Below are 21,783 nucleotides of genomic sequence, written 5' to 3'. Positions count from 1 at the left end.
GTGGACACCTGCTCGTCGAACATCTCATAAAAAAATCATGGGCATTAATATGGAGTTGGTCCCCCTTTGCTTCTATAACAGCCTCCACTCTTCTCAGAAGGCTTTCCACTAGTTGTTGGAACATTGCTGCGGGGACATGCTTCCATTCAGCCAAAAGAGCATTAGTGAGGTCGGGCACTGATGTTGGGCGATTAAGCCTGGCTCGCAGTTGGCGTTCCAATTCATCCCAAATGTGTTCGATGGGGTTGAGGTCAGGGCTCTGTGCAGGCCAGTCAAGTTCTTCCACACCGATCTCGACAAACCATTTCTGTATGGACCTTGCTTTGTGCACGGGGGCATTGTCATGCTGAAACAGGAAAGGGCCTTCCCCAAACTGTTGCCACAAAGTTCAAAGCACAGAATCGTCTAGAATGTCATTGTAAGCTGTAGCTTTAAGATTTCCCTTCACTGGAACTAAGGGGCCATCCCGAACCATGAAAAACAGATGCAGACCATTATTCCTGCTCCACCAAACTGTACAGTTGGCACTATGCATTGGGGCAGGTAGCGCTCTCCTGGCATCCGCCAAACCCAGATTTGTCCGTCGGACTGCCAGATGGTGAAGCGTGATTCCTCACTCCAGAGAACACGTTTCCAGTGCTCCAGAGTCCAATGGCGGCGAGCTTTACACCACTCCAGCCGACGCTTGGCACTGCACATGGTGATCTTCCAGAGGCAGTTTGGAACTCGGTAGTGAGTGTTGAAACTGGTGCCGTTCTGTGTGGCCTACCACTTTGCGGCTGAGCATTTGTTGCTCCTAGAAATTTATATTTCACAATAACAGCACTTTCAGTTGACAGGGGCAGCTCTAGCAGGACAGAAATTTGACGAACTGCCTTGTTGGAAAGGTGACATCCTATGACGGTGCCACGTTGAAAGTCACTGGGCTCTTCAGTAAGGCTATTCTACTGCTAATGTTTATCTATGGAGATTGCATGGCTGTGTGCTCGATTTTATACACCTGTCAGCAACGAGTGTGGATGAATAGCCAAATCCACTCATTTGAAGGGGTGTCCACATACTTTTGTATATATAGTGGATATTCTTTAAGAATCAATGGGTACATGTCTTTCATTTAAAAGTCCAAAAATGGATGTAGCAATTTCAGATTGCCGCTTTAAGGCAGGAGGTCCAGTAATGAAGGCTAGACCATGCACCAAAATATTATGTTGGGACATTTCGGGAGTACATAATCTAATCTGTTTTTGATACGTTGTTTGGAGTTTGCTATTGGTTTGTAGTTCCTTAAGTGCTGGGCAGACCACTTTTAGTTTATCAGTTTACTGCAGGGTTAGGTATGAATTACAACTGTGGCTGGGAACTTGGGAGGATTAAACTATGAATTACAACAGGAGAGAAGGTCTGTCTTTGTCCCAGAGAGGGCTAGTTCATGGGAAGCTCTTGTTCTAAATGAGAAGCAATTATCTTGATATGCCCTAATTATCTCGACTGAATCAAATCAAATGTATTTATAAAGCCATTTTTACATCAGCAGATGTCACAAAGTGCTTATACAGAAACCCAGCCTAAAACCCCAAACAGCAAGCAGTCCAGATGTAGAAGCTAGGAAAGACTCCCAAGAAAGGCAGGAACCTAGAAAGAAACCTAGAGAGGAGCCAGGCTTTGCCGGGTGGAGATTATAAGAGTGCATGGCCATTAAGGCAAGATCGTTCTTCAAGAATTAGTTTGGGAAATCTCCAACTTACAGTGCTATTGAACTCAATTAGCTGCAATTTCCCAAAATTGATAGTGCTCGTTCCATGTGGTTTCAATCACTTCCTGACTGCACCCCGTTTGATTTGAATGAAACCTTCTATACATGTTTGCCCATGGTAGAAGTGGTCAGAAAGTGACATTTTGGACCTGAATACCAAAACAATCAGGAGATAGAGGTGCTCAAAGTTGACCCATTTTGCATACCCCACCCTACCATGAGACATCCATGTCTTCATCACCTGAAAAATATAAACAATTGAGTTTGATATCATTTGAAAACTTACAAACAGGGTTGTCAAATTATTTTCTAATTTCTTGAAAAAATTTTTTTTAAAGGCCCAGTACAGTCAAAAACGTGATTTTCCGTATTATTTGTTTTATATATTTCCACACTATGAGGTTGGAATAATACTAAAATGTGGATAATGCCATTTTAAAGTAAGAGCCGTTTGAAAAGTCTGCCTGAAATTTCAGCCTGTTTTGGTGGGATGGATCTTTGACCTGCCTGGTGAAAAATTGGTTAATAGACCAATAAGAAAGAGAGTTCCAAACCTCTCTGCCAATAACAGCTAGTTTTCAGTTTTCCCCTCCCCACTCAGACCACTCCCAGACAGTCCTAGCAAAATACATTCTTGCTTGGGAAATTGCTCTTTGATAAGAAGCTTTTTTTTTTTTTTTGACAATTTGAATTGAAAACAATCACAGTAAGGTACTTAATTATTACCCAGAAATGATTAGATATGTAGACAAAAACGGCTGCATTGGACCTTTAATAATATACAGTACCAGTCGAAAGTTTGGACACCTACTCATTCAAGGGTTTTTCTTTATTTTTACTATTTTCTACATTGTAGAATAATAGTGAAGACATCGAAACTATGAAATAGCGCATATGGAATAATGTAGTAACCAAAAAAGTGTTAAACAAACTCTTCAAATAACCACCCTTTGCCTTGATGACAGCTTTGCACACTCTTGGCATTCTCTCAACCAGCTTCACCTGGAATGCTTTTCCAACATTCTTGAAGGAGTTCCGACATATGCTGAGCACTTGTTGGCTGCTTTTCCTTTACTCTGCCGTCCGACTCATCCCAAACCATCTCAATTGGGTTGAGGTCGGCGGATTGTGGAGGCCAGGTCATCTGATGCAGCACTCCAACACTCTCCTTCTTGGTAAAATAGCCCTTACACAGCCTGGAGGTGTGTTGGGTCATTGTCCTGTTGAAAAACAAATGATAGTCCCACTAAGCCCAAACCAGATGGGATGGTGTATCACTTCAGAATGCTGTGTTAGCCATGAAGGTTAAGTGTGCCTTGAATTCTAAATAAATCACAGACAGTGTCACCAGAAAAGCACCCCCACACCTCCATGCTTTACGGTGGGAACCACACATGCGGAGACCATCCATTCACCCACACCGCGTCTCACAAAGACACGGCGGTTAGAACCAAAAATCTCTCATTTGGACTCCAGACCAAAGTACACATGTCCACCCAAGGTACACATGTCCACAGGCCCAAGCAGGTCTCTTCTTATTATTGGTGTCCTTTAGTAGTGGTTTCTTTGCAGCAATTCGACCATGAAGGCCTGATTCACACAGTCCCCTCTGAACAGTTGATGTTGAGATGTGTCTGTGACTTGAACTCTGTGAAGCATTTATTTGGACTGCAATTTCTGAGGCTGGTAACTCTAATGAACTTATCCTCTGCAGCAGAGGTAACTCTGGGTCTTCCATTCCTGTGGCGTTCCTCATGAGAGCCCGTTTCATCATAGCACTTGATGGTTTTTGCGACTGTACTTGAAGAAACTTTAAAAGTTCTTGAAATGTTCCGTATTGACTGACCTTCATGTCTTAAAGTAATGATGGACTGTAATTTCTCTTTGCTTATTTGAGCTGTTCTTGCCATAATATGGATTTGGTCTTTTACCAAATAGGGCTATCTTCTGTACACCCCCCCCCCCCCCATATCTTGTCACAACACAACTGATTGGCAGAAACGCATTAAGAAGGAAATACATTTCACAAACTAACTTTTAAGAAGGCACACCTGTTAATTGAAATTCATTCCAGTTGACTACCTCATGAAGCTGGTTGAGAGAATGCCAAGAGTGTGCAAAGCTGTCAAGGCAAAGGGTTGCTATTTGAAGAATCTCAAACATAAAATTTGTTTAACACTTTTTTGGTTACTATATGATTCCATATATGTTATTTCATAGTTTTAATGTCTTCACTATTATTCTACAATGTAAAAAATAGTACAAATAAAGAAAACCCCTTGAATGAGTAGGTGTGTCCAAACTTTTGACTGGTAGTATATATATATATTTTTATATTTAACATAAAATATCTAAAAACGCATTAAACTCAGATTTTACTCATTTTCACATTGTAGCTTAGACCCAATATTACATCATCTGAGGTGTTTGTGTTGTGCCGTCATTGGTTGAGACAGCATACTCTTGAATACAGGGTGGGTGTCATTTCAATCATAGAAACAGAATTCATTGAATGGACCTATTCCTTCAGACCACTCCAATTTAGCAGGTACACTTTAAATTTAAATGTAAACTTCCAATTACTACCAGAAAGATGGCTGCCGGACCACCCACCGTCAAATGTCAACTTGAAAGGAAATGTCTTTCTATTATTTCTATTTCTATTATGGCAATAAGGAAGATTGACAGTTTAATTTAAACAATTGATATTCTCACTCAAGTCAACATTATCGGATGTGGACCTCCAACCATCTTTGTGATACCATTTGAAAAGTGACATTAATTATATTCACATTTTAGTGTTTATCAGCCAAAACATGACACCCTCCCTGTATTCAAGAGCATGCTGTGTCTAAACCGATGGTGGGCACAAAACAAACCCCTCTGATGATGTAATATTGGGTCTAAGCCATGACAGACTGACCAGGTGCATCCAGGTGAAAGCTAGGATCCCTTAATGATGTCACTTGTTAAATCCACTTAAAATCAGTGTAGATGAAGGGGAGGAGACAGGTTAAAGAAGGATTTTTAAGTCTTGAGACATGGATTATGTATGTGTGCCAATCGGAGGGTGAATGGGCAAGACAAAAGTTAAGTGATTTAAGTGCCTTTGAATGGGATATGGTTATAGGTGCCAGGCGCACCGGTATGAGTGTCAAGAACTGCAACACTGCTGGGTTTTCATGTTCAACAGTTTCCCGTGTGCATCAAGAATGGTCCACCACCCAAAGGACATCCAGCCAACTTGACAACTGTGGGAAGCATTGGAGTCAATATCGGCCAGCATCTCTGTGGAACTCGACACCTTGTAGAGTCCATGCCCCAATGAATTGAGGGTGTTCTGAAGGCAAAAAGGGGTGCAACTCAATATTAGGAAGGTGTTCCTAATATTTTGTACACTGTGCATATGAACATTTAAAAAAGTTTACGCATTTTCAGAAGTTACACATTTTTAGCTAATTGACGCTAAAGGTTCAAATATGACAATTTTAATGAAAACTTTTTTCAATAAACTAGAAAATAGTTTGACAACCTTGTTTGTAAGCTTTCAAATGATTTCAAACTCAACCATTTATCTTTTTCAGTAATGAAGACATGACTGTCTCATGGTAGGGTGGGGTATGCAAAATGGGTCAACTTTGATTACCTTTAACTCCTGAATGTTTTGACATTCAGGTCCAACATGTCACTTTCTGACCACTTCTACTTTGGGCAAATGTATGGAAGGTTTTGTTCAAATCAAAAGAAGTGCAGTCAAAAAGTGATTAAAATCATATGACACGACCCATACACTAGTTCAATACAAAACAACCACAGTTTATCCTCAAAGTATTTATTACAAAAATACACTGGCAAAGTCATGACATAATACTGCCTATGATGGACAAAATAAATAGCAAGCATCGCTGTGGCCTACGGAGCGAATCCACATTGAACTTGAAATAAGGTAAGCACTGAACAGCGTTAACAGTGTAAAAGTGAGAGATTTCACCTCTCCTTTGGCTTGAAACGCATGCAGTTCAGTGTACTTTAAGTTAAACACAAACACATTACAGCCAATTAAAAAGCACACCCATTTTCCCAGATTTTAGCAAATGTGTTTCTTTTTCTGAAAGATTTTTTGACTTAGTGTTTTTCCTTTACAAATTATTTAAAAAATAGATTATTAAAAAATGTCTGTTTGCAATACTAGAGTATTTCAACTAATTATGTACAGACCCATACCATTGGGCACAGATGTTAATTCAACATCTATTCCACGTTGGTACAATGTAATTTCATTGAAATTATGTGGAAACAACGTTGGTTCAACCAGTGTGTGCCCAATGGGATATTACAGTACCAAGTGTTTGGATACAGCACAGAGCAATGGGTGGTGTGTTACGGAGGCTATTCAGCTTTGACTGAATAACACGCACAACCTCCTTGGAACATCATTCTGAACAGATGGGCGCACAACAGCACCCACTGGTAGACATAGCCTATAACAAATAGCTAGCTAATGACTACTAGAGAGACTCTCTTAGAGACTCAAATCAAAAGGCACACACGTTGACAGGATGAGCAAAAATAGAACACTACCATTTCTTTGAAAATTCAGTATTGACAGTTAGCCATCACATGGCACCCTGTAGTTGAATTAGTAGGGACCTGGGGATAAGGGTTGGTTAGTCAACAAAGAACATGTCCAAATCATCCACATCAGACGTCACATACCCGATAAGAACTTTTCCCTCCCACTCAGGTTCTCATGTCAGTTCGTAGACTAATTGCTGAAATGAAAGCCGGGGGGAGACAGTGGTAGACTCACACGGATGAGTCTCCATCTGAAATTTAACATTTCCAAATCAAATAGACAAATACGGAGTATAGGAGATTAACAAGCATGGTAGTATACCTAATTGAGTATACAATCTTGCCAGCAGACCGGACATAAGCTACTGAACAAATGTATTAGCACAATTGAGACATGGATTGTGCATGTGTGCCATTCAGAGGGTGAATGGGCAAGACAAAATATGTAAGTGCCTTTGAACAGGGTATGGTAGTAGGTGCCAGGCACACCGGTTTGAGTGTCAAGAACTGCAACGCTGCTGTGTTTTTCACGCTCAACACTCATAAGATGAACAGATTTAGTCCTGGATATAAGGTTTCAAGTTCCTACATGTGACAATGTAAATATTGAACAAACAAACAAAAGCTCTCCAGAAATAATAAACTGGCTTCACAAATGACACATTTAGCCAACTCCGCATGGGTAAAATGAACATTAAAATAACCTGAAGCTTTCCCACAAGAAATACAATGTCAGATCTATCCAAAACTATTTGCACATCTGACCCAAAACCACCGATCAATTCAGTTAGGCCCATAGTCAGTTCCCTTTCCCACTGTATCCCCTCTGTATGGTCTGCCAAGGTAAGAAGATTATTAGGCTCTCAGAAAGATACAGTAAGAAGCTGCACTACAGTACGTCCACTAATAGAATATAATCATGTAAAGCTGCGTTTATAAACCTTGATAGATTATACGTAGCAGAAAGTGGCCTATGATCAGCATGAGGTTCTCCTTGGTTGTCTCTTGCTTTAATTCACTGAACCACTCTTTAAAATGCAAACTATGTAAATGAGGGTGAGGGAATTAAGTGTGGTTTAAATGCAGACTGTGTCACTGTCTTCCTGACACTAGTACTTTGAATTGTAAATTAACGTGAAACAATAATAATCTGCCATTAGAATTAGAATTTCAGCGGGCAGAAGATAACGATTTAATTTATTTGATACATTGAGCTACACAAATGCAATCCAGAAATCCCATGAATTATGGATATTTCATTCGATCATCATTTCCTACACCTATCTGTCTACATAAAAACAGTAAGGGCATGCAAATGATTACCAAGTCACCACTCTGCATACCAAGCATGTTTAGTGTGAAACTAAATGGAAAGGTGAGTGAAGTTTGGAAATACATTAGCAGAGGTAGTCAAACGGAAACACATATTCAATGTCAGTCTACAGTAGCCTATAGGCCTATCACTTGAAAAGCTGTTCATATATCAACCTCTACTGTTGGTCAATACAGCACAGATTAGAGATGGGTTACTAATGAACCTGCTATTCCTTTGTTCTCATAAAGGTTTGGTATACTAACACTTCTCTGTGCTAGGATGTCAATCACTCCATCTATCCATTATCTGCAAGTGCTAGGCCTATATGGAGAAACTTTGGAAATTGCTTAACATATTCAAGTGATAAACTTGCCAATTATTTAGCTAAAACATGAATCTAGAAATGATTATCATAATCAGAACAGTAATACTTTCACTAAAGTAACTACAAGTATCCTAAGCTAAACACAGTTGGGTGTTGGCTGCAATCAAAGTTCAATGATTGTCCATTTACCATCTCTCCACCATAACACCTGGGTCTAATACGACCACTAAAATGCACCATAATTTACTGATCATACCTTAAAAATTCCTCCCTAACCTCTTTCTGCCTCAAGAAGCCTTGATGCTGTGGTGAATGTTGGTAAAACAACAACTTGTTAATAGTATATCTATCCTACAGCTTTAGGAAACCACCCTCAAGTGACCCATCATTACCATAACGTAGCAGAGGTCCAATAGGTCAAAATAGCATCAAACAGTGAACAAAACAACGCTTCTCCTTTGCTTCAACATAACGGAAACCAACATGCATAGGCCTACATTGATACATATTATTAACCAGCCTGGTCTCATAGACTAGACGTAACATAGTAAATGTAAATCCAGGACACTCAAATTAGTATGATATGTTACATTTTGTATGGTATTTATTAATTTGTGAAGTCAATCATCCATTTCGTATGATATGTTACGAATTACAATTCGTATATTTTACAAATTTACAAAATGTACAATGTTACGAATTTGCAAGACGTACAATACGTAACGTTAGCCACCTAGCTAGAATTCATAACATATCATACATTTTGCAAATTCGTAACATATTGTATGTTTTGCAAATTCGTAACAGCTAACATTAGCCACCTATCTAGAATTCGTAACATAGCATACGTTTGGCAAATTCAGAACATATAATACGAATTGTAATACGTAACATATCACACGAAATGGGTGATGACTTCCACTAATTAATACACCACACGAAACGTAACATATCATACTAAATCGATTGTTTCAGATTTACATACAGAATAATACGAACAGCTCTGAGACCAGGTTGTATTAACCCATATTGAATATAGCTATGAAGAACACAACATGCAACTAGATGGCATCTCTGTATAGCCTAGTGCAGGTGCCACAGAAACTATAAATGTGAAGGATTAAATATATTAAATTATATTACAGTATTTCAATAGAAAAGCTGCCATGTGGTCAATATATGATTGCTGAGGAAATTGGACTGAGCTCCATTTGTAAATACGGATATGCGTGTTTGCTGAGGTATTAAATGTGTCTGAACTAATGTTCAGGTATAACATTCTACTGCAATGCCTTGAAATTGGAGTTTTCCAACTTCCATTTTTCTGTATGTCTGAGTTCCAACTGATACACTTTTTGTAACCTTCTGTTAAGTACCGGTACATAAAATTAAGAACCAGAAAACAAGATGCCTGTTACATTACTTCCCTGTTAAGTCAGACTCAGTGTGAGTGAGGGGGTAGGTTCCTGGCTCTCTGTTGGGGTAAAGGGAGGGGTGGGGGGGGGGGGGGTAAATGCTGTCTCACTGTGCTGTGCTGCCCTCTGCTGGTTGGGCTGCTCCCTGCTGCTGCTGCTCCTTGTTCAGGATGATGCTGATGATGTCTCCCTCATGTTCCTTCATGTGCTCCATCAGTCTCTCCTTGCTGGTAGACTCAAAGCCACATATACAGCAACAGAACAGCAGTACACAATACTCCATGCCGGCCCGGGACTGAACCCCCTCCTTCCCTGGGGGGCTGTGCTGGGGGGTGTCGCGCTGGGGGGCCTGCTCTCTGGAGGACCACTGGATGAGCTCTGTTGATGACCCTGAGCCGCCACCACCTCCCACACTGTCCACAGGGACCCATGCTAGAGGGGCTGGGTCCACCGAGACCCTCTCCTTCTCCTTCCCACCCTGCACCACACCAGACTGCTCTGCCACTGCCTCCCCCACTGCTGAAACCTTCTGAGGGGCACTGGGGGAACTACAGCCAGGGAGAGAGAGAGAGCAGGCTCACCATCAAGACAGAGATATGACCCTACACATCACTGTTCACTGGGACCCAAACATAGGCTTCAGTCTGACTAGAAGCTTTTCAGATGGTAAAGGTAGACCGTTAAAACTCCAACCCCCATCACCCCATACTCACCGGCTGCTCTGGGAGATGGCCTCGTTGATGGCCTTGTTCACCTGCTCGTAGTTGTAGTTCTGATCGCCAGCGTGCTTCCACATGTGAGACTTAAGGGACGGAGGGTGACTGCACACATAGCCACACAGTGAACACCTGAAAACGAAAGGAGTAAGTGAGAGGGGGAAAGAGGGAGGGAGAGGAAGAGAGAAAAGAAAGGGATCAAGTCTCTGTAGCAGAAGCAGCTGATTTAATATGCTGGTTGGGGTTCCCTTTAATCCCCTCAACTCCATTATATCAAAAGGGATCAGCTCCACTAAAGACTCCTCAGGGAGAGACCTAGTGGCACACATGCTCTGATACTGCTTATCTGTAATGCTCTATATTATGCTCCAGCCAACTCTGTATACCCAGACATCCTCCATATCTACACTAAAAGGAGAGTTCATTAGGAGTTATTTCGATGAGATGGGTTCTTCTTACACTTCAGTTGTTCCTCCATCCCCACACTCTTTGGAAGAGCATAGGCCTACTTTCTCTACCTCTCCCACTCCCCAGCCCAGGTCTCCCCTCTCTGAACCCGAACCCGAGCTGGTCCTCACCTGTACTGCTCCAGAAGCTGAACCCTGACTTCTAACCCCTGACCTGGTCCTCACCTGTACTGCTCCAGTAGCTGAACCCTGACCTCTAACCCCTGAGCTGGTCCTCACCTGTACTGCTCCAGTAGCTGAACCCTGACCTCTATCCCCTGAGCTGGTCCTCACCTGTACTGCTCCAGTAGCTGAACCCTGACCTCTAACCCCTGAGCTGGTCCTCACCTGTACTGCTCCAGTAGCTGAACCCTGACCTCTAACCCCTGAGCTGGTCCTCACCTGTACTGCTCCAATAGCTGAACCCTGACCTCTAACCCCTGAGCTGGTCCTCACCTGTACTGCTCCAATAGCTGAACCCTGACCTCTAACCCCTGAGCTGGTCCTCACCTGTACTGCTCCAGTAGCTGAACCCTGACCTCTAACCCCTGAGCTGGTCCTCACCTGTACTGCTCCAGTAGCTGAACCCTGACCTCTATCCCCTGAGCTGGTCCTCACCTGTACTGCTCCAGTAGCTGAACCCTGACCTCTAACCCCTGAGCTGGTCCTCACCTGTACTGCTCCAGTAGCTGAACCCTGACCTCTAACCCCTGAGCTGGTCCTCACCTGTACTGCTCCAGTAGCTGAACCCTGACCTCTAACCCCTGAGCTGGTCCTCACCTGTACTGCTCCAGTAGCTGAACCCTGACCTCTAACCCCTGAGCTGGTCCTCACCTGTACTGCTCCAGTAGCTGAACCCTGACCTCTAACCCCTGAGCTGGTCCTCACCTGTACTGCTCCAGTAGCTGAACCCTGACCTCTAACCCCTGAGCTGGTCCTCACCTGTACTGCTCCAGTAGCTGAACCCTGACCTCTAACCCCTGAGCTGGTCCTCACCTGTACTGCTCCAGTAGCTGGACAGCCTGGTGCTCCTGAGGATGTCTCCTCATGTGGCTCTTCAGGCTGTTCATGTTGGTCGTGGCAAAGTCACAGCTGCAGCACCTACAGTACCAGAGAGTGGGCCAGAGTTAGAGGGAACATCTCTGTACAGGCCTAGTTGTTTGACAGTTTATGTTGCGCTTGGCTCTTTATGCTCTGTTTACTATTCTGTTGTTTCGGCTGGTAGAGCAGGAAAAGCCTGGAGGGCCACATTGTTGTCTTGACGGCTATTTTGTTGCGTGGCTAAGCTCAAAGTGTAGCTGCCAGCACAATGTTCAGAGATGCGAGACACTGTGTGGCTCAAATGGATAAGATGGCCTTGGTTAAAAGGCATGTGCTTCTCTGTGGAGCGGTTTGAAGTGAGTCAAGGATACCAAAGCATAAGGGTAGAAAGACTGCACTCCCCTGCATGAAAGGGCTCTATTGAGGGTCTATAGTGGGAAAACATCAAAACAAACGATGTGTGTGTGTGGCCTTAGAGAATAAGATCCCCCACTCAGACATCTGACGCCGCCTCGAGAATGTGTGTAGACGCAGAACAGGGCAGATCCGCTTACACGGGTGATGCAGTGTGAGAAATACTCCAGCTGTAGACTCCAAGGTTGATCTTTACCTAACACTCACTGCCCCCTGCTGGAGATCTGTATCATAACATGTACATTCTATTTTATTAATGGTTTTGAGTGAGCAATGGGATTATGTCATCGGTAACATGGAAAGAGGTGAATATCTGGATTACTAAAATGAACCTAGCCTAGTTTGAGCGGTATCATCTGTTGGGCAGCAACAGCACGCAGCTCTCAACTGGGTTGTCACGTGGAGCACCTCACAGGAGAACAACGCCGGTAGACAATAGGGTGGGTAGGTAGGAAAGACGTTTCAACTTATATCTACCTGTGAATGCTAACTAAGGCAACAATGTACCGCAAACAAGGTCCGAAGTCTTGGTTGAATCTTTGCGATGCGCAAATCAGTCATCATGGGATGTTTGAATGAAAAAACAAACCTTCCCAATTAAATGGTGACTGCAAAGTAGGCCTACCTGGCAGAATGATATCATGATGATTACTGTCAATCGGTAGGGCATTTGTTTCGCAAACTCTGCCATCACATGTAAGCTACACTGTAGGCCTACATTGTACAGCACAGAAACACCACTAGGAAAACAATGGTCTCTTGCTAGGTGCACAACTGAATAAAAGGGCAACTACAACCTCCCCAAAATATTTACCACAGCTAAAGAATTGTCTACTGATGTGGTTTAAGCATTGTTGTGGAATTAGAACATCCAATTGTTGTTGTTTTTTCTATAAAAAAAAAGTGATTGAGAGTTAAAACCTGAACAAATTTGGAAACCCGGAAAAACTCAAAACGGAATTAAGCAAATTATTAAACTGATCTTATAGGGCCCTACAACTGTAGCCTGCTGATTTGCTAACAATAACACCCTTTTTGAGATAGGTTAGGTTATTATAGGCTAGCTTGCACATCCCACAAATTAATGATAAAATCACCTGATTTTGCAATTACGCATGCATCATCCACTATCCTGTGAGATCTTGGCCCAGGACAGTATTTTCTTTCAATTCAGGCCAGTAGCTTTGAGTTGGCACTGGCCTGGAGTGCCACTGGCAAATTTACCTGAATGTCAAGTCCTAAGGAATCCAAATTGCAATCATGATGAATCCTATCGACATGATAAAACACACAGACGGTAGACACACAGCACCAACCTGTAAGGCTTGTCAGAGTTATGGATCCTCCGGTGGTTCCGAACACCAACGTACGTGGAGCTGGTGTAATCACACACATCACATTTGTACACCTTCTGCGAACTGATGGAGTCTGGAGAGCAGAACAAAAGTACACTCATGAAATATCGTGGACAAAAGATGAGGTGGCAATAAAATAAATAATATCAAAATGGGTAGTGGAGAGGATAATAGGTGAGAAACAGTATTTGATTTAGAGTAAAAAGACTGATCATGTTTGGTCAAGTTGAAAAATACACTTAGCGCAACGCTCACCATTAAAAACATTTTATTCAAGCTTTTTTATTCAAGGCTTGACTGTTCTGATGAAGGCCATTGATGAAGGCCGAAACGTCAAGCTTATAACAGTTGCTTAAATAAAATACATTTTTAATGGTGAGCGAGCGTTGCCCTTTTTACTTTTCAATTAATAAAACATTTTTGGGTTGCATCTCACGTTGGTTGAGAGCCCTCCCCTTCTTTCCATTGAAAAATACATTTAACACATTTCTCACCATCATCTGTCATCTTTTCAGATTCCTCCATGGTTGCCGTGGTTTCAGTGACAGGGGTTAGTGTTGCGTTGGCGTCGCCCAAACCGTGCTGGTCTCTCTCGTGGTTCCTCAGCTGACTCTGTGGAAAGGGTCAGTAATAAAACCACCAACAGTAGAAACTTAACTTAAAATAGATCTTCTGGGGCTGGAAAAAGCACACAGGCTACCCTCACCTCTCCAAAATTATCTCTGGAGTCCGAAACCCCACAGAATGTTATGATGGACTTAATGTCTGCAGAAACGGGCGAGGTGTCTCATGAAAGTAATGAAATCAATAGGCTAGTTCTCTACTCCCTGAATCAAACTAAACTTCCCCTAATGCACTGCACCAACCAGCACTATGCTGCAGACAAACTTCCATCTCAACTCTCACTTCTACAATCAATTCATCTTATCTTTATGACTGTAATTTGGGTCATCGAGAAACAAAACCTCTAGAGCAATATTCTGTCCTAGAGAAGGAGCCGCTTCAATAATACATTTCTGCCCAGGGACATTGAGGCACATAGTCTGTCCTAATTTCTCTCTCTTCAGTCCTTCTACTCACTTTGTAATAGAAGGCGTCAGTACACTGCTTGCAGTGGTACATCCTGGTCTTGCAGTGGTTGATCATATGGCTCTCTAGATCTTTGCTGTCTGGGGCAATGTGTTCACAGATGGGACACTGGTAGGGCTGTCTTTGGCGGTGTACTCGCAGGTGCTGCTTGATGTAGCTCTTATTCCCGCTGCTGTAGCGACACAGGCGACAGCGGTAGGGCCTCTCGCTGCCAGGGATGTAGTCCACCAGACCTCCACCAGGGTTACCTGGGTCCCCCCATACACAGCCGCTGACCCCCCCAACGTGCTGGCTCTGGGCGTTGTCCTGGAGCTCCTTCAGGATGTCCTCGTCCGAGGCGTTCTGGTCCGAGCGCTCCTTCAGCCTCTCTATGACCGTCAGCAGGGACAGGCTGATGCCAGCCTTGGCGGGGCCCTCGGCCAGCCCGTCCTCTCTGGACCCCTGCAGTTCCAGGTCTACCAGGGCTGCCCCAACGCTACCCATGCCAGCCAGCTCCTCTACCGCTGCAGGGGCTCTGTCGGTTGCTACTGCTACAGCTGTGGCCATCTCCAGGAGCTTCTGGCCCGTGTCAGGGCTCTGGGAGCACTGGCCCACGATGCTCCTGATGTGCTCCACGGTCCTCATGGGCATGGCCACCAGGGCTTCAGCAGCCAGGGAGTGCAGCCTCAGAGACTCAGAGTGGGTCCTTCTGCGGGCTGGGGGAGCGTTCTCGTCACGTGGAGGGTCAGTGTTGGTCTGCTGCCTCTCACTGTTGCTCCAGCCAATCACCACCTCCTGCTGCTGCCCCTCCTTGTAAGCAAACATTGGCTGGTTCTCCACATGGCTCGCCTCCTCTGCAGCCAGCAGGCTCTTGTCTCTGCCCACCTCTGGGCTGGGGAGGAGGGGGAGGGGCTGGGTGGCCACAGGTTCCTCTGCGCAGGGCAGTCGCTCCACTATGACGTTGATATGGCCGGCACTGTTGGGGCTGCAGCTGATGATCTTCTGGGCTGACGACAGGAGGCTGTCTGTTGTGCTGGTAATTTGACGACAGTCCTGCAGAAGTTCCACCTCCGTCTCTGTGGTCACCTGTACCTCCAACATTGGCTCCTCAGTGACAGGGTCTTTAGAGGGATACGGCCCCTCCACTGGGCTCTCCTCTGTGATTGCTTCTGTCATGGCCTCATTCCCACACTCCGCCACAGGGGCACAGAGCTCGATCTGGAAGGTGGACATCTTGTTGAGGTTCTGGGATTTCTCTGGTACCGGGGTGAGGACCACTATGGCTTCCTCTGCAGGAGGAACCACAGGAGGTGCTGGTGCTTCTTGTCTGGAAGGTGCCACTGCCTCGTCCTCAAAGATAGGGTAAGAACAGTCCACCAGACCTGCGTGCTTCCATGCATGGGTCTTTAGCATTCGCTGCTGTCCACACACATAGCTGCAAATCAGGCAGCGGTACATCCCATACTCCTCATAGCTGTACCACTTCTTCTTAGCAGGGATCTCCTCAGCACAGTCCATGGCTGTTTTGAACACAGCCTCCTCCACACTACCCCCCATCCCTAACCCCTCATTCCCCTCGCTGGCCTGCTGGCTGGATACAGGATTCTTGTTAGAGTTGCTGCCCTCAAAGTGGAGCCTGACGTGGGCCTCTAGCTCCTCCTGGTGGCTGGAGGTGAAGCGACACTCAGAACACATAAGGATGAGGTCACTGTGCTGCTCATCGTGCTGCCGCAGGTGCTCCTTCAGCAGGCTCAAGGTCGGGGACAGGAACCGACACAGGCTGCACTGGTAACAGGTGATGGTCCTACTGCTGCCAGCAGGGGCACTGTTGACTGGCTGGATCTCCTCCTCTTTCACCTCTTCCTTCAACTCCCGGGCTCTCTTGCAGGGGGAGGACCCACCACTGTCCTCCCTGATCTCTGGGACTCTGATGGAGGCACAGGACATGAGAGCTCTCTTCTTCCCAGCCAGGGTGCATCGACGTGGGCGCTTCTCCACGATCTTGCTGAGCTTCTCGATCACCTCGATGAGGGAGTCTGCGGCCTGTTTCTGCTGCTGCCTCTGGTCATCATCCCCAGGCCCAATCAGGGTACCTGGGGGCGTTTCCACCCTTTCAGGGATGAAGACAGTCTCCTGTTGGCCTCTAGAGTGGGGGACCAGGATGGAAACTCCACTGCTGTCCTCCATGCCTGGAGAAAACAAAACAAGCCTGTTAAACTACCAAATCAGCTTGGCATGCATAGCACAGAAATATGATTTTTTTTATTTTTTTTATGATATGGCTAGTAAACTCTTAATGTGTCTCTTGCAAATATCATATTGCTCTCTTTGGAAATGTGCTTCTTTCCATCTTAGTCAGACACAAACAAATGTTGGCTAAATCTGTTTAGGCTTCCACTGAGCAAGAAACCTGTTGTGTTACTAGGTTCATGACCTGGCTGGGGCAGTGTGCAAAACACAGCAGGGGTCACAGAGTACACACCGAGTACAGTACTGAACTTGGAAAGTCCCAATCAGAGTTATTTAGTTTTACCATTCCTAAATCCAAGAATTCTATTTCATAGAAAACACTGTGGTAATTCAGTCAAGCAGATCAATGATAACTTAATAAGGATGAATTATTATTTACCAGTGCCACATTAGAGGAAGATATTATTGTGGTTAAGCACATTAAGTCTGCAATTGGTACCACACTTTCCCCTTTCTGACCGCAATCCAGGTTCCCTTTTCTTTGGGTTCTGCATTTAAGGAATAGCCTATGCCTAAATATCCCTGAACTTTCTCCAGTACTGTACTACCTAGTGTTCCTTCTGCAAAAGTGACAAAGGCCTCGGGTAGGCAAAAAGCAGCTTGCACAATCCACAAACTGCGGTATATTAAGTGATTGTTCAAATCAAAGAGATTCAAATAAGATTAAGATTTTAGCTAGGGTTTGGTGGCCAACTTGTTAACTGCCCACTTTGGCTTAGTAGCTAGCTAACTAGTTGAACGGGGACATCGATATGTGTGCATGACTAGGGAAACCTGCCCTCTCTGACAGAACAGCCTAAAAATAACACTTCATTCACCGAGGCGTGGATGGTTGACTCTGCCTCTGGCTAGCTCACGAAATCAAAATAATGATCTGTAAAACCTTATAGCTAAATGGCAGGTAACATAGCCACAATAATCGCACAGGTGTGTCGAGAATATGGAGTCCAACGCTAGAGATATGCATTCTTTATCTGGAAAAAAGGCGCAGGACATGCACTGTACATGACAACAAGCCAACCAATTGAAGCTAAGCTAACTTAGCAAGCTAGGACACGAGTCTCTCACACAACACACTGTAAAATACATCTAGCTATTTCATTGGCTTCTCGTTTAATAAATGTCAAAGGGTCATGCGACTTTTATGTGTTGGTTAGCTAAGTACTTACTGATCCGGCAATTCTGAATGATCTTTGGCCTCAAAACATAAAAAACGATGCTTTATCCTTTAGCAGTAAAAAGTGGCCTCTGTCTCTCACACTGCAAAATGGCGAGGATGGAGCACGGATCACGTGACTCAAACCAAAATGGTCAGGTGACCAACATGGAATCCGTAATTTGAGACAATTCCAGAGATCCACCAAAAAATCCACTGAACAGTTACTGACAGAATTGGTTTATGAGTATGTAATATGTGTGAATTCACAAGTAATATAACTTTGTATAATGCAACTAAGAACAAAATGTAAACGCATATCAAATGGAGGTAAAGTGCAGGTGCAGCTATGTCACTGAGTAGCTCATGTTCAATGTGCTATGTAGTGTATAATGACCTTAATTTCTCTCCCAAATATATTTTAAATCTGAAACATGATCTTCTTCAACTTCTATTCACCATTCATCCTACTAGTTTGTGTAAATCTGTAATTGTACAGCGCTCATTGGTGTTAACATGATCAAATACTGCCATCTAGTGCTTGTTAAATGACATTGAAAAGCTTGTTCAATCGCTTGCATGCCAATTAATTTACCAATCGCATAATGTTTGGTTTGTATTCCCATTGTGATTGGTGCTTGGTCCTTAACCCAGGGTTGTCCAAACTCGGTCCTGGGGCCCCCCTGGGTGCACGTTTTGGTTTTTGCCCTGGCACTACACAACTGATTCAGTAACCAACTGATCATCAAGCTTTGATTATTTGAATCAGCTGTGTAGTGCTAGGGAAAAAACAAAAACGTGCACCCAGGATCGACTTTAGGAAACCCTCCCTTAACCCATAGTAGGCCATTAAAATATATTTAAAAACCTCCTTCATTATTTTATCTGTATAACTTGACCACCTTGACATTGTTTGCACACCACCATGAAACACCAAAGAAGAGGAAGACGACTTTAAATCCTAGTGCCGAAACGCACTAGGATTTTTAACAAAAGGCAAACTTTTATACATTTCCACTGTCCTCCAAGACTTGCTGAATATCTTCAATTCATACTTGTAATGGTAGGCTACACAGTTTATGGAAAGCTGTTTTAACATATATTAATTGCATTTTTTTATATTAAATTCAGTTATCAATATCAATAATTCTAATTTTTGATAATAAATGTTTTTATATAATCAAATATACGATAACCTTCATGGAGGCGGGATCACATTTGCATATTCCTGATAGGTTCTCTGCTCCCACTGACAGATAGACAGGAAGACACAGGTGAGCAACATGGCCGGTGCATGGCCGGTGCGCCACTTCCTTATAAATCATGCAATACTTAATTGAAATTCAAGGAACATTTGGAACTTAACTTCCATATTTAAGCAAAATATTTTGTTTTTCATACAAAAACTACACTACCTAGTTTATGAAAGTTGCACCCGAATGTATTTTGAGAAACACGTGATCCAGCTGGAAATGTGGAATGGAATGGTCCAATGGAAATGCGAGGGCAAGGAGAGAGGTAGTCATTAAATGTGGTGCCTTCAATTTTGTAGGCAACTCCACGCACATTTACAAAAAACCTAAACGTCCCTTGTCTGTCACAAATGTTGAATACAATTATATTTGAACTTACTCTGCTGATTGTCTGTGGTCTTGGTCCTTCAGCTGGTCGAAATGTTAGACAAAATATCCACAGGAAAGCATTATTAAAACGCAGGTCTATGTGTGTGGCTATCAAGTACATGCACGCGATGCAGGCATACTAACAGGTTTTTACATGGTTTTGTGCATGTGCCAGGTGATAGAAATTTGAAGTTCAGTAACAGAGCTCTAAAAAGTCGGGTAAACAATACTTTGCTGTGGATATTTTTTCTCAGATTTCGAGCAGCTAAAGGACCAACCGCACAGACGACCGGTAGAGTAAGTTCAAATATAATGTTTATTAAACATTCTGGCTTGTAAGGAAAATGTCCACGATTTTGCAGTGCTTTATTTCAGACTGTATACCAAGAATCGGTATCAAAGTCTGATTTATTAGGCAAGGTGAGAGGATGTGTCGTAGCTGAGGCGGTGTGTGAAAACAGCCAGGTGCAACTTTGCTAAACTGCGCTCATGAAGTGTATATATTGTATTTGAAAGAGTCTTTCTCACTTATATGAAAGTTAAGTTCCAAAGGTTTCCAAAACTGTATTGCTAATGAGGATTAATAAAGTTTCTAAATGTTAAAACAGAGGATTGGGATTGCAGTTTATTGATCCAGCTGTGGTCCATACGTTCAATTGAGAACTCAAGCGCTGGGTATACCCCCTTTGAGTTCTTGAGAGCTAGCTACAAATGTACACCACCGTCACATATATTTGCACAGGCCTATCCCATATCAATGTGATACCATGTTATATGATAAACATTGTTATTCCATTTCAAACATCAGATGGCCCATCTCTTTGAAAAACATCATCTCAATTTTCAAATGAGGGAATAAGAGGGACACATTACATGGATTTGTTATTAACTGTAATACTATCAATAAACAGAGTCGCTGTGGAGAAGGACTGTGGACACCTGAAGTTGCTGGTCAAGGGCTGGGTCCCCATGCTGTTGGGTGAGTTTTTGAATAGCACAGTGGAACCACTGCAGCAGCGAGACATCCATAGGGTGAGTGAACATAGTCTACGTCACATGGGTCTGGGTACCCCTATCCAATCCCTGGACAGCAGGGCCACGCATTATTACATAGAATAAAACCTGAACGTCACTTGTCTGTCAGGAATGTTGAATACAATTATATTTGAACTTACTCTACCAATTGTCTGTGGGGTTGGTTCTTATATAAGAACCAACCCCACGGACAATTGGTAGTTCAAATAAAATTGTATTCAACATTTGTGACAAACAAGGGACGTTTAGGTATTTGTCAATGTAATCAGGGTTGGGGTCAATTCCATTACGTTTCCAGTCAATTCAGAAAGTAAACCTTATTCAATTCCAAATGTTCTTCATTGAAAGCATTGAAGAGAATAAGAATTGGAATTTCAGTGTACTTCCTGGTTTGACTGGAGTTGAAATGGTATTGACCCCAACCCTGGTAATAATGCGTGACTCTGCTGTCCAGGGATTGGATAGCATGGTCACGTCGGGACTACCCGATGTGGTGTTCATTCAGTGTATATCTATTTCCCTTGAGCTTCAGGTAAAATATGGATGAAATCATTTGAGAGTGTGTGGGGTTTTGCATGCTGCAGACGAAGGCCTGGTCTCAGGGTCCAGCCAATCCAGTGATGTAGTGTCTCAATGTACTGGGCTGAGCATAGTGCTGGTGATCACTAGAGAGAGACGTTCATACAGGGCTAAGGAGAGAGGACGTGAGTAGGTCCAGTAATGCCTTGGCTGGATTTATTGTTTTAATTAAATTTCCATGTCTTTTATCATACACTGTTTATGGTGGTGATTTGTCCACTGTATGGCTTTGTTTGTAGAGCCACAATTGTATTATTTTGAGGGCTTCCTTGGTTTAGTGTGGTTGCTACAGTATGTTTACTGTTGTCTAAACCTACGGCTATGTCAAGAATCGACTCCAGCAAATCAGACCTAACCAATACCCACCAAGATTTACTGTCCATGCATGATGTTTACCTACATTTAGCTGCTGCTTGGTTGTTAATTTGGTAGCCTACACACACAGCCATATGTGCTCCACCGCCATAATAAACACCCTCCATCCACACAACAATGGTGTGTGTGTGTGAGTTCAGAGTTACACAGTCCATCTGACCCCCTTTATATTAAATAAATAAGGGTATGTCATGGGCTGCTTATTATTAATATCAATCTGACAGTGAAGGGGGGTGCCATTAGAGGTCAGGCTCCCTCCCGTGCTGCAGTGGAACAGACTAATGTACGCCTCAGAGGAGGCTGGTGGGAGGAGCTATAGGAGGATGGGCTCACTGTAATTGAA

General features: G+C 43.5%; 1 protein-coding gene across 1 annotated transcript; it reads right to left on the bottom strand.

Annotated features, from left to right (window-relative positions):
• Positions 1 to 9,436: 9,436 nt before the first annotated feature.
• LOC311128012 (zinc finger protein 507-like) lies at positions 9,437 to 17,930 on the bottom strand. The gene is made up of 7 exons (XM_084159941.1): positions 17,843 to 17,930; positions 14,436 to 16,612; positions 13,850 to 13,967; positions 13,317 to 13,428; positions 11,542 to 11,646; positions 10,097 to 10,231; positions 9,437 to 9,931 (listed from the first exon to the last, which is right to left on the bottom strand). Exons 2-7 carry the CDS (start codon positions 16,608 to 16,610, stop codon positions 9,490 to 9,492), a joined length of 3,087 nt encoding a protein of 1,028 aa, XP_084016067.1. The 5' UTR covers positions 16,611 to 16,612; positions 17,843 to 17,930; the 3' UTR covers positions 9,437 to 9,489.
• Between the last annotated feature and the right edge of the window lie 3,853 nt (positions 17,931 to 21,783).

This window comes from Coregonus lavaretus (genome assembly GCF_964263955.1).
Source record: "Coregonus lavaretus genome assembly, chromosome: 4".
Classification (NCBI taxonomy): Eukaryota; Metazoa; Chordata; class Actinopteri; order Salmoniformes; family Salmonidae; genus Coregonus; species Coregonus lavaretus.
This window is presented reverse-complemented; position numbering and strand designations above follow the sequence as displayed.

What these genes read in the sequence shown, in the direction of transcription:
- LOC311128012 (XM_084159941.1), bottom strand. Translation starts at nt 16,610, where the DNA reads ATGGAGGACAGCAGTGGAGTTTCCATCCTGGTCCCCCACTCTAGAGGC. An exon ending in TGAAAAGATGACAGATGATG is followed by an intron (nt 13,429 to 13,849) that starts GTGAGAAATGTG and finishes TCTGCTCTCCAG; the next exon opens with ACTCCATCAGTTCGCAGAAG. An exon ending in GCCATCTCCCAGAGCAGCCG is followed by an intron (nt 9,932 to 10,096) that starts GTGAGTATGGGG and finishes CCCTGGCTGTAG; the next exon opens with TTCCCCCAGTGCCCCTCAGA.